The sequence below is a fragment of the Fundulus heteroclitus genome, chromosome 10, assembly GCF_011125445.2.
Source record: "Fundulus heteroclitus isolate FHET01 chromosome 10, MU-UCD_Fhet_4.1, whole genome shotgun sequence".
NCBI lineage: Eukaryota > Metazoa > Chordata > Actinopteri > Cyprinodontiformes > Fundulidae > Fundulus > Fundulus heteroclitus.
In genome coordinates this window covers 31,445,061-31,457,621 of record NC_046370.1, presented here as the reverse complement: position 1 = coordinate 31,457,621, position 12,561 = coordinate 31,445,061, and the positions used below count along the sequence as shown (strand labels likewise).

The 12,561-nt window shown below is 47.3% G+C and overlaps 1 protein-coding gene across 12 annotated transcripts in view; it reads left to right on the top strand.

Moving 5' to 3' along the window:
- cacna1g (calcium channel, voltage-dependent, T type, alpha 1G subunit) overlaps positions 1 to 12,561 on the top strand; it is a 333,543-nt gene that overhangs the window by 316,549 nt on the left and 4,433 nt on the right. For all 12 annotated transcript variants that reach the window (XM_036142517.1, XM_036142513.1, XM_036142509.1 and 9 more), the window contains 2 exons: positions 2,244 to 2,433; positions 2,608 to 2,777. In XM_036142517.1, coding sequence (XP_035998410.1) covers positions 2,244 to 2,433; positions 2,608 to 2,777 — 360 coding nt within the window. The remainder of the gene's footprint in view (positions 1 to 2,243; positions 2,434 to 2,607; positions 2,778 to 12,561) is intronic.

Genomic DNA, 12,561 nt, shown 5'->3' with positions numbered 1-12,561 from the left:
AGAGTAGGAATCATCGAATAGGTGTGAGGGAAAATACCAATAACCAACCTATGCCTAGCGTGAATATAAATATCCATCCATCCATTCAGTTCAGTTATCAGCGCTCGGGTTGCGGGAGTAACAGGTCTGGGTTTCTCACCCAGACCTGTCAACCTCCATCTCATTCTGTGAGATCCCAAGGACTTCCCAGACCAGACACAGTACAGTCCCTCCGATGATTTATGGGTCTTCCTTGGGGTATCCTCCTAGTGAGACCTGCCTGGAAAACCTCCAAAGGGAAGCACCAAGGTTGCATCCTGATAATATGCCCAAAATACCTCAGCTGACGTCCTTTGAGGTGAGTCCAACACCCCGACAGATAAAGCTCATCTTGACAGCTTGTATCCAGGATCTCATTCATTCCATCATGATCCGTGCCTTTTGACCAAAGGTTAGGGTTGGAATGTACTGTAGATGTAGGTACCAGTAAATTGAGAGCCTTTTTGACTCTTTCTTGTCAGCAACAGAGTGCAGCAGTGCCTGCATTGCAGCAGACAAAGCCCCAATCCATCTGTCCATCTACTGTTCCATCCTACCACCACATGTAAACAAGACACCCAGATACTTAAACTCCTTCACTTGAGGAGACTGAACCTCAAACCACAAGGGACAGTCCACCCTTCTCTGATTGAGAACCATAGCCTCAAACTTATAGCAGCTGACACTCATTCTGGCATCACTCAGCTGTAAACCACTTCATTGGACATTAGAGGTTATGGTCAGAAGTAGCCAACGGAACCACATCATTTGTAGAAAGCAAAGATGAAACCCTGATGTTCCTAAACCAGACATCCTCCTCTTCATGACTGTGCCTTGAGATCCTGTCAACGAACACCACAAAGCAAGAATGGTGTCCACATTATCAGTCGAGCCTGTTCCCAGTGTTCATATTTCCTATTGTGATGTTTGTGATGCGGTACATACGTATAGACCCCTCTTTAATAACTGTAGTGTGTGTGTATTATCTATCCCAACGACAGAAAACTTAAATTGGGCTGAAACCTCTTAAATTTTTAAATAGAAATCTTTTGCAGAACTCAATGAAGAACTCCAACATCAAACATCAGTGTGTGCCAGTGTATACTAATCTCTAATGTTTTTCATGATATTCTAAGTAGCTAAAATTTTACAGACTGTTGTTATTGGAAACAATTGCTCTGAAATGAAGGGGTTATAAGAATAAGCAAACCTCTAATTTAGTCTGCTTAAGTCACATTCTGACTTGGAGAACTAACCCGAATGTCTCTGGTACAACGACTATTTTACACTGCAATGCAGTATAACCAAGATAAGAAAAATCTGTTTACTACGGGGGAAAGATTTCACATTCCTACCTTCACACGGGCTTTACAGAATGCACAAAATGCAAACAGGACACAGCACAAAAGGATAGAGAAGAAGTAAACAACAGGAATCGGCCAAAACTAATATATGTAGGATATGACAGAAGCAGCACCACTAGCGCAACAGAGCTGCATTCGTAGTAATACTAAAATGTCAGAGGGGAATGACAGAGTGGTGTAAAGGAGTGCAAGTAGCCTTGAAAGTCCGTGTGAAACTAACCGTGTGCCCAAATTTCTCTTTCTCATTCCATGTTTCCAGCCTGCTGTGCTTTTTTTCCCCCTACTTCAGTCCAGTAGAGTAGCGCACCACTTCACCTGCCAATTTACAGATTTCTCTCTTTTCCCTCTGGTCTTTCTTTTGAGATCTCTTCTCTCTCTCTCTGTAACGCTGTCAGCTTTCTTTTTTACTCTGTGCTTTAGATGTGAGTCTGTGTCTCTTCTCCAAGTCCACTTGCGCATCTGTGCTCGTACCATGTTCTGTCGTAGTTGTTACCCTCCACTTGGAGCTTTCATGTTTGTTGCTGTAAAGTGTGCTGGAGGCCTCAGAAAATCTTTTTGTGGGAGGAAACTGGTACTGTAGTGTGCCACTATAGGATTTAATGAGAGGGGTCTTTGTCCAAAAATAAAAAAATAAAAACTCTGAGAGGTTTCTGTGGCAGCTCTGCGCCTGTAGGCTCTAAAGTTTTAGGATCCTGTGTTCTCTATGTACGCTGATGATCATTGTCTCTTTGTGCATGTATTGTCTTAAAAAGATAACAGCTCTGGATGTGCTTATATATTTGTGAGTATGCCCTGGTGAAAGAGCAGTCGTAGACCCAGTCCAGCTTAGAGAGACCCTAACCCCCTACTCTGTGTGTACAGCCGGAGCCAGCAAAGGACAACCTGCTGAGTGTCAGAAAGCCTGCGGTGGGACGCACTCACTCCCTGCCCAACGACAGCTACATGTTCTTCCCCCCGCAGCCCTTTGGCGTCTCCTCTCCACCTCCAGCACAGCTTGTAGTACAGTCACAAGGATCCCAGCAGCTAGTGGGCACTCACAGGTCCCAATCAGGTATTGTTCTGATCTGAAGATGTTACCTTCTGATTGAGAATTGTAATCCTGTCATTAAACTTAACGCAACCTGATGTTTGCTTGGAAAGCTACAGGTCATTTCCTGTGAGGTAAACACAACTGAAGTGCAATGATTACTTTGTGGTTGATTACCTGCCTGCGCTGTGTGTACAGGCTCCAGAGGTTCAGTGCGATCTCAACCAGAAGAGTGCTCGAAGCAGCTCATCATCCCCACAGACTTCTTCAGACCCATCAGCCCTCACAGCCTCTCAGACTCAGAGAGTATTCCACGACAACCCCCTGCAAGACGCACACATGCACTCAGCCGCACGCTCCGCCGACAGGTGACTATGTAACACTGATCCAAAGCCAGTCTAAAAAAAAAAGATTTTTACTAGAGATGCACCAGGAACGCCACTGTTCACCGGAATGAGGCCAATTTTACTCCTGAGTGGACCTCATTGTTGATCCGCCAGTCAAAACTTAAACAAACTAGAGGGTGGAGGGAGGGGGGGGGGGGTTCAGAGAACAGGCTAAAGTTGTGAGTGAGAAGGACGACTTAGACAATGGTTTTCTGCATCACTGAAAAATGTAAAACTGAAGCTAGAGGAAATAAAAAAGATATGAAAACAAAATAAACTATTTTCTAGAGGGGCACATTGAATGTCCATTCAGCCTTCTCGTTTAGCACACTAGGTGAGATTTCACCACATAACAGGAAGCTGATTCCAGTATTGCAACATATTGGATCAAAGTTACTGTTCTGTCCATCATGGAACATGCTTGATTAAAAAATGTCAGCAATATTTTGGATAAAATCAAACTGGAAGGCCACTTTAACTGAGATTTTAAAAAAAGCAAAAAAACAAACAAAGTTGTGTTTTCGCATAATGAACATCTTTGTTGCTGATGAAAGAGGATTTGGCCAAAATTATTTGGTAACAAGGAAAGTTGATACAAAGAAGCTTAGTTTGAAATTGGCTATAGCAACCCCTTTGAAACTTAACCTATACTAATCCGAGTTCTGATGCCTTTTTAACCACTAATTTTCCCTGAGGACAAAAGTTCAGATGGTGGAAGTGTTCCAGCTGTAACCATGTTAGTCTTATACGTTTGAGCCAGATTTTGACTCTGATGATCAACAAGCCATGATGAAAGTAGCGTGGATGTAGAAGCTTAAAGAAGCAGTAATGAGGATAAGGATCATTCTTAGAACTTAAATTAGTCCAATTCAATTTATCTATGTAAAGCAAGGAGAGCTGTCGCTTTTTTATTTTTGCCCAGTTTGTTTAAAGGAGTCATAACCTGGTATTTCACATAAAACCCTTCTGAAAATGTATTTAAATTCATGTTTAGTCTTTTTTAAGAGAAATATTTTTTTCATTCTGACCCTTTTCTCTCACGTGAGGGTATGCGCGAGAATTTGACTTGCATGTATGCGCGTTCATGTGTTCCCATGGAGATCTTACTGGTCAGCAGCATGATATTAGCACTTTATGTGATATTGGTCCTTTCCTCAGGCACACACAAACACTAATACAGGTACATCTAAAAAAATTTGACTTTTGTGTAAAATTGCTATATTCTGTCATCTCAGAAAGTGATAATCGTATAGAATCATTACACATAGATATAATGTCTCAGAAAAATTGTTATATTTTGAATAAGTTAATGATTAGAAACTCATAGTGTCACACCCTAATCAACTCATCAACCCAAAACACCTGCAAAACTTTCCTGAGCCTATAAACAGGGTCTCGTTCTTTGTCAGTACCCTACATAATCATGAAGAAGACTGCTGACTTGACAGATGTCTAACAGACATCATTGACACCTTTCACAAGAAGCTCAAGCCACAAAAGGTCATTGCTGAAGAAGCTCTGTGTTCAAACAGTTCTATATCCAAGCATAATAACAGAAAACTGAGTGGAAGAAAGAAGTGTGGTAGGACAAGCTGCTCCAGCAACAGAGAGAATTGCAACCTAAAATAGATTGTCAAGCCAAATCCATTCCCAGCTGGACTTGGCTCCTGTCCACACTGCCAAAGTTACCAAAAGCTGGCTTAATCACCATGGTGTTCCTGTTCTTAACTGTACAATAAACTCCCCTGAGCTGAAGTCCATAGAATTACAGGTTAACTTTACCTGTAAGCCATAATCATCGATACAATACAAGAAATTAAAGCTTGCGATATTTTACTCTACTTGTAATATTTCAACAAAATAAAAGTTTCCCTTTCTGAAATGACTGGCAAAAAATATTGCACGTTTATGCAATATATATATATATATATATATATATATATATATATATATATATATATATATATATATATATATTAGATGTACCTGTAGTTCTCCTGGCTGTGGTGGAAACATACCATTTTACTATGACCTTGTTGAAAAATTAAGAACATCCGGCATACCTCTGACTAGCTAACAGGCTGATGAGACCTGTAAAGGACAGGGACACACGATCTATGATGCAGCTGCACAATAGAAAATCAAAAATCCAATAGTTTTCTTCATTCTTGGGGGAACTAGAGTGCACTGGGAAGCTGTAACTGATCTGGCATATTAAAAGAGAACATCTAAACTCAACCAACAAAACTCCACATGGAAACACACGGACATTGTCGGCTGACAAAACAGCACCAAACGCAACAGTGGTCTCTTGTTATCTTGATGTTTAAGTCAACTAACATATAGGGTTGTATCCCACTGATATGAACATTTTGATTTTAAATTGATTTAAAAAAAACTAAAGTCATCTAACAGAGGAGGTGTACATCTGATTAGCATTTAGCTATTCAGCCCTCCAAAGACTTCTTTATTTTCTTATAAAGTATTTTATAATTTTATTATTATGATTTTATAAATAATTCATTAGTTGCTTTAATTCTAACATGATATAGTATATATTGATATCATATCTTTCTAATGCAAGTGAGGGAGCTGTTGCCAATAATAGCTTTATAGTAGATCCCTCTAGCAATCTGAATTAACCCTTTAAGGTAACGGCCAATCAAATCTGCTGGGAGTACACATGGAGACTGACGCTTACAATTAGTAGCTTACTGAGCTAATTGCTTTGATCTTGATAATAATGCTAAATGCCAACTTAAGATGCTAAAAACAGTTTCAAAGCCATCCATTTTCTATGGCAGCTTATCCTTGCAGAGTCATGAGGGGGCTGGTGCCTATCTCCAGCTGTCATTGGGATCAGAGGCGAGATGCACTCTGGACAAGATGCCAGTGCATTACAGGGCAGTTTAGAGCTGTGTAACAATGGCTGCTTTCACTCACACACATGGGTGTAACTATGCCTCTGCTTCTCATAAAAATAGTTCATGGCAGGAAATACTGCTCTGGGCTCCTATATAATTCATTTTAATGAATGATTTTACAATCTAAAATGAAGCATTATATCAGATCATCTGTTTCTGTCAAATATAAAGTTACAAACAGTAGGTATTAATTTTGAAATGATCCCAATAAAATAAAAAATACAGTTCTTGTTACATGGCGCTTCTACATTTTTAGGTGTCCAAAAAGAGGAGGAAGAAAATAGTTAGTGAGCTATAATCAGTCTTCTAAATAAGTACATGACATGTGCAGTAATTCTTTGTCGGTGGGTTGAACTTTTACAAATAACTCTCATAACCTGAAGGATATTTTTAGATTTTCAGAGAGAGATATCTATGTCACATTGAGAAAATCATTTAATCTAAAGCAGCACCCTATAACTTTTAGCTGTGAAAGCCTTTGACAATACCGCAAAGTTGCAAAAATAAACAGTCTCCCTCCATGTTTTGGAATCTAATAGCAGACCACACTGCACCAGAAGATTGAGAATTCAAGGAGTTACTTGTAAAGGGCACATTCAGCCCTCTAGATTAAATCCTACATCAGAGAACCAAAGATATGTTGGATCAGGAAATATCTGTTTCGTTTTGATGTTATGGCAATATGAGCTCAGACTACCATAACCTAGAAGAGACGGATCCGACCCTCTCAAGTTACATAGGCAGATTTTTTGAGAAGGGCAGCCTGCACTAAACATCTGTAGGTGCCAAGTGCTGTATAATGACCTGAAAAATCATTTAATAAATCTCATGTTAAGCTAATACTTCAAAAATGTGGTGCTGCTTTAACTATAGATATGTAATTGTTTGGAAATTACTATTTGAAATGTATGGAAAAGTACAACTTGTTTGTTTAGCCCTTAAATACAAATCTAACTTGGCTAAAATAAGAATCAATCGGGGCTTTACAAAACTAATTATCATTAATTGGCGGCAGAATTCCGGTCTGGTGCATCTCCAGTTTTCACTTTAAAAGTTTTTTATTTAAATGAGAAAATATTGTAATTTTAAAACCATCAGGCTTTAATTTTTTTTCTGTTCATTCTCTTTGACCATTGCTTCCTACTCAGGTATTTATTTTGAAGAAGTAATTTGTAATTTTGAAGGACTACAATACTGTGCAAACATTCCAAGGTATCTCTAATTTAGTTATGCTTTGCTTTTCGAAATATTTTAAACTGCTCTTGGTAAGTAATCTTTCATGTTTTCTAAAGGTCTTTAAAAGTTTGTTCTCTGGCAAGCTTCGAGCTAAAAGCTCTAGATGATGCTAAATTACTACTTCATGTCAGATTGGCTAGATGTATGTACAAAATGAGTAGAAACAGGGTTTTGTGTGTCATAAAGTGCTGCATGTGTTGCAACATAAACTTAACCATTATGTGTCAAGACAAAATTGGCTCATTCACTGACCTTGGTGGACCTTTTCTGCTTAATATAGTCGATAAGTCAAAGTTATTTGGCAACACAAACAAATATTTGTGATGAATTTAGGAGGACCCAAGAAATACCCGAAAACAAGTGAGTACAAAAATAATATCAGTCTTTATTTCTGACGCTGCGGCTCGGTCCCTGGTTCGGCTCGCACTCTGCGACTGGCCGCTCCTGAAGGCAGAGTCTCAGGTTAGTGACCAGCAGATATTAACAGGCTTGTTAGAGAGAAGTTTGGTCACTAACCTGGACGTGCTGAGGGCAGAACTCTGACTCCTTGTTACGAAGGCGTCCGAGAGGGGGGTTATCCAGGGCTTCTTTGTCCAGGTTCGGTCCAGGTCTTTGTCAGGGGGAAATCCGTTTAGTTCAGGCAGCGGTCTCCAAGGGGAAATCCAATAGAGCGTCCAGGTCCAGGTCCAGGTCAATCCAGAAAGCACAGACAGAACAGGGGGCAGGCGAACTAGTTTTACTCACGGACAGACTGGGGTCAGAAACACGGTGAGGCAGTCCAGTTCTCTGAGGCTGACAGGCAGGACCCAGGCAGGCAGACAAATCCAAAAGGGGCAGACAGGTTTTCAAAAACAGAGGCAAAACAGGTCGAGAAACTGACAGGCAAACAGGAATTCAAAAAGAAGGCTGGAAGCGCTCACCGTGTGGCTCAAGACGTTCTGGCACTGGAGGCTGCAAGGAGCAGAGCTTATAAGCAGCCAGGGCGGAGACAGACACAGGTGTGCTGATTGCAATCAGCAGCTCCAGTGCCAGAAACGTTACAGAGCCCCCCCCTCAAGGGCGGATTCCAGACGCCCTTAAACGTCTCTAAGAGTACAAAAGAAAACTAAATAAAAGTCTGACCGGGCGGGTGGAGGGGGCTACAGGCAGGAGGGTCAGGAAAAAAAAAAAAAGGAAAACCAGAGTCCATAACAGAAAACAACCCTCGGAAGGGCAAAAACCAACTAACTAAAAAGCTTTTAAACCAATCTCTAGAACAGAGAGTCAGGTGGGCATCCTGGAAGACGGCCCACTCGAGAAACGGTCTCCGGAGGTCGTCCCGGCAGACCGTCCCGGCGTGACAGGCTCTCCGGCGGACGGCCCCGGCGTGACAGGCTCTCCGGCGGACGGCCCCGGCGTGACAGGCTCTCCGGCGGACGGCCCCGGCGTGACAGGCTCTCCGGCGGACGGCCCTGGCGTGACAGGCTCTCCGGCGGACGGCCCCGGCGTGACAGGCTCTCCGGTGGACGGCCCCGGCGTGACAGGTTCTCCGGCGGACGCCCCCGGCGTGACAGGCTCTCCGGCGGGCGTCCAGGAGGCCGTCTACGGAGCAGGAACCTCGGAGGCCGGCGGCGGAGCAGGAATCTAGGAGGCCGGCGGCGAGGTCTGGAGAGAGGAAAAACTGAACCCGGCGCCGGACTACAGGGTACGGAAGGCGCCAGACTACAGGGTACAGAAGGCGCCAGACTACGGGATACAGAAGGCGCCAGACTACGGGATACGGAAGGCGCCAGACTACAGGGTATGGAAGGCGCCAGACTACAGGGTACGGAAGGCGCCAGACTACAGGGTACGGAAGGCGCCAGACTACAGGGTACGGAAGGCGCCAGACTACAGGTTGAGGAGGGCGACTGGTTAGTGGCTACAGGCGGCGGCGCCTGGTTAGTGGCCACAAGCGGCGGCGCCTGGTTAGTGGCCATAGGCGGCGGCGCCTGGTTAGTGGCTTCAGGCGGCGGCGCCTGGTTAGTGGCTTCAGGCGGCGGCGCCTGGTTAGTGGCTTCAGGCGGCGGCGCCTGGTTAGTGGCTTCAGGCGGCGGCGCCTGGTTGACAGCTACAGACGGCGTCGCCTGGTTAACGGCCACAGGCGGCGATGCCTGGTTAACGGCTACAGGTGGCGTCGCCTGGTTAACGGCTACAGGCGGCGGCGCCTGGTTAGTGGCTTCAGGCGGCGGCGCCTGGTTAGTGGCTACAGGCGGCGACGCCTGGTTAACGGCTACAGGCGGCGACGCCTGGTTAACGGCTACAGGCGGCGGTGCCTGGTTAACGGCTACAGGCGGCGGTGCCTGGTCACTGGTTCCCGGTGCGGGAGCCTGGCTACAGGTGACCGAAGAAGGAGCCTGGCTACAGGCGACCGAAAAAGGAGCCTGGCTACAGGCGACTGAAAAGGGAGCCTGGCTACAGGCGACTGAAAAAGGAGCCTGGCTACAGGCGACCGAAAAAGGAGCCTGGCTACAGGCGACTGAAAAAGGAGCCTGGCTACAGGCGACGGACGAAGGAGCCTGGCTACAGGCGACTGACGAAGGAGCCTGGTTACAGGCAACTAACGAAGGAGCCTGACTACAGGCGACTAACAAGGGAGCCTCACTACAGGCGACTAACGAGGGAGCCTCACTACAGGCGACTAACGAGGGAGCCTCACTACAGGCGACCGAAGGGGAAGCCTGGCTACAGGCGACAGAAGGGGACGCCTGGCTATAGGCGACTGAAAAAGGAGCCGGGTTACAGGCGACTAACGAAGGAGCCTGACTACAGGCGACGGAGGAAAGAGCCTGGTTACAGGTGACCGACGAAGGAGCCTGGCTACAGGCGACTAACGAAGGAGCCTGACTACAGGCGACGGAGGAAAGGGCCTGGTTACAGGCAACCAACGAAGGAACCTGGGTACAGGTGACAGAAGAAGGAGCCTGGCTACAGGCGACTAAAGAAGGAGCCTGGCTACAGGCGACAAAAGAAGGAGCCTGGCTACAGGCGACTGACAAGGGAGCCTGGCTACAGGCGACTGAAGGGGGAGCCCGGCTACAGGCGACTGACAAGGGAGCCTTACTACAGGCGACTGAAGGGGGAGCATGGCTGCTGGCAGCTAAGGTGGGAGCCGGGTTACAGGCTGCTAAGGTGGGAGCCTGGCAACAGGCTGTTAAGGTGGGAGCCTGGCTACAGGCTACTAAGGTGGGAGCCTGGCTACAGGCTGCTGAGGCCACAGGATTACAGGCTACAGAGGCCACAGGACTACAGGCTACAAAGGCCACAGGACTACAGGCTACAGAGGCCACAGGACTACAGGCTACAGAGGCCACAGGACTACAGACTACAGAGGCCACAGGACTACAGACTACAGAGGCCACAGGGCTACAGACTACAGAGGCCACAGGGCTACAGACTACAGACGCCACAGGGCTACAGACTACAGAGGCCACAGGGCTACAGACTACAGAGCTACAGACTACAGAGGCCACAGGGCTACAGGCTTCAGGAGGCCCCGGGCTACAGGCTTCAGGAGGCCCCGGGCTACAGGCTTCAGGAGGCCCCGGGCTACAGGCTTCAGGAGGCCCTGGGCTACAGGCTTCAGGAGCCAAAGTCAGACCCTTTGCCACCAGGAGTCTCAGGATCAACTCCTGGAGGGTCTCAGAAAGAGACATCCAATACAGTCTCTCCCAGAGTTGGCTGTCCATGAGGGCAAAAAGGGGTCTGGGCTTAAACACAACATCGAGAGGCTCAAAGTCTCCAGGGGGCCACAGTTGTTGCATCCTCTTCGGAGGCCTGGGGTGTCCGAAGAATGAAGAATCCACCTGAGACCCCGCATCACGGTTCAGCGACGGTTCCCACTGTGTTGCCACATCACACATCTGTGACGGTCCCCTCTGGGTTCCCACGTCGCACGTCAGTGACGGACCCCTCTGGATTCCCACGTCGCACGTCAGTGACGGACCCCTCTGGATTCCTACGTCGCACGTCAGAAGAGGCAGGTCCTCCTGGACCCCCTCGTTGGGCTTCACGGGAGCCGAGGCGTCGGCCGGATCCTCAGGGACAGACTCAGGAGCCAAGGCATCGGCCGGACCCTCTGGGACTGGTTTAGGTCGGCTGTAGAAAGCCTGGAGGGCTGACCTATAATGTCCCTCTACCTCTCTTAATTTCTCCTCCAGTCCCTTTGAATATTGACAGAGGAGAGCCTCTCTGAGGCGTTTAATAATGGGGGCAAACGTCCTTATTTTATTCTCCAGGGCTTTATGGTCGGCTTCTACAGCGTCACTAGAGGGAGCTGTGGGCAGATCAGGATTGGGAAGTGGAGGACTCCGGTCCGCTGGACAGGAAGCGGCTGAAGAAGCCAGAGGGACGGTCGGCAGAGGCTGGGGCTGAACTGGCCCGGCTGACCGCTCCTCAGAACAGCTGGAGGCCTGGTCAATAAGCCGCCGTCTCCTCCTCCGGCGACGGGACGGCGGACCCAGCGGGGATGCCGATTTCTCTTGAGGAGACGGGACCGATTCCAGAAATAGGTCCGGACGGAGCTCCCGGATCACCTCCGGGTCGACCTCCAGGAAGACGTCCGGACCACTGACGGAGTAAGTGGAGGCAAAGCAGGACCTCACATATGCCATATTGGACCGGTCTGAAAAGAATGAGGAAGGTTGCAATTCGAAATGTGTCTCGCACTGTGTGAGAAAAGCCCTGCAATGTTCTGGATCACCAGAAAACATTGCCGGCGGGGAGAGTCGGGGCTCTGACGAGGACGACGTCACCGGAAGTGACGGAGGGCCAGAGGAAGCGGCTCGCGGAAGTGAAGGCAGCGTGCTTCCCTGAGTACGAAGATGGCCTAAAATCTCCGAGACGCCGGCTTCTAATTCAAAAATGGATTTCTCTACCCCGCGCGCCACTGGGTTTCGGGTACAGGGTCCATGTTTGGCCAGAACGTACTGTGATGAATTTAGGAGGACCCAAGAAATACCCGAAAACAAGTGAGTACAAAAATAATATCAGTCTTTATTTCTGACGCTGCGGCTCGGTCCCTGGTTCGGCTCGCACTCTGCGACTGGCCGCTCCTGAAGGCAGAGTCTCAGGTTAGTGACCAGCAGATATTAACAGGCTTGTTAGAGAGAAGTTTGGTCACTAACCTGGACGTGCTGAGGGCAGAACTCTGACTCCTTGTTACGAAGGCGTCCGAGAGGGGGGTTATCCAGGGCTTCTTTGTCCAGGTTCGGTCCAGGTCTTTGTCAGGGGGAAATCCGTTTAGTTCAGGCAGCGGTCTCCAAGGGGAAATCCAATAGAGCGTCCAGGTCCAGGTCCAGGTCAATCCAGAAAGCACAGACAGAACAGGGGGCAGGCGAACTAGTTTTACTCACGGACAGACTGGGGTCAGAAACACGGTGAGGCAGTCCAGTTCTCTGAGGCTGACAGGCAGGACCCAGGCAGGCAGACAAATCCAAAAGGGGCAGACAGGTTTTCAAAAACAGAGGCAAAACAGGTCGAGAAACTGACAGGCAAACAGGAATTCAAAAAGAAGGCTGGAAGCGCTCACCGTGTGGCTCAAGACGTTCTGGCACTGGAGGCTGCAAGGAGCAGAGCTTATAAGCAGC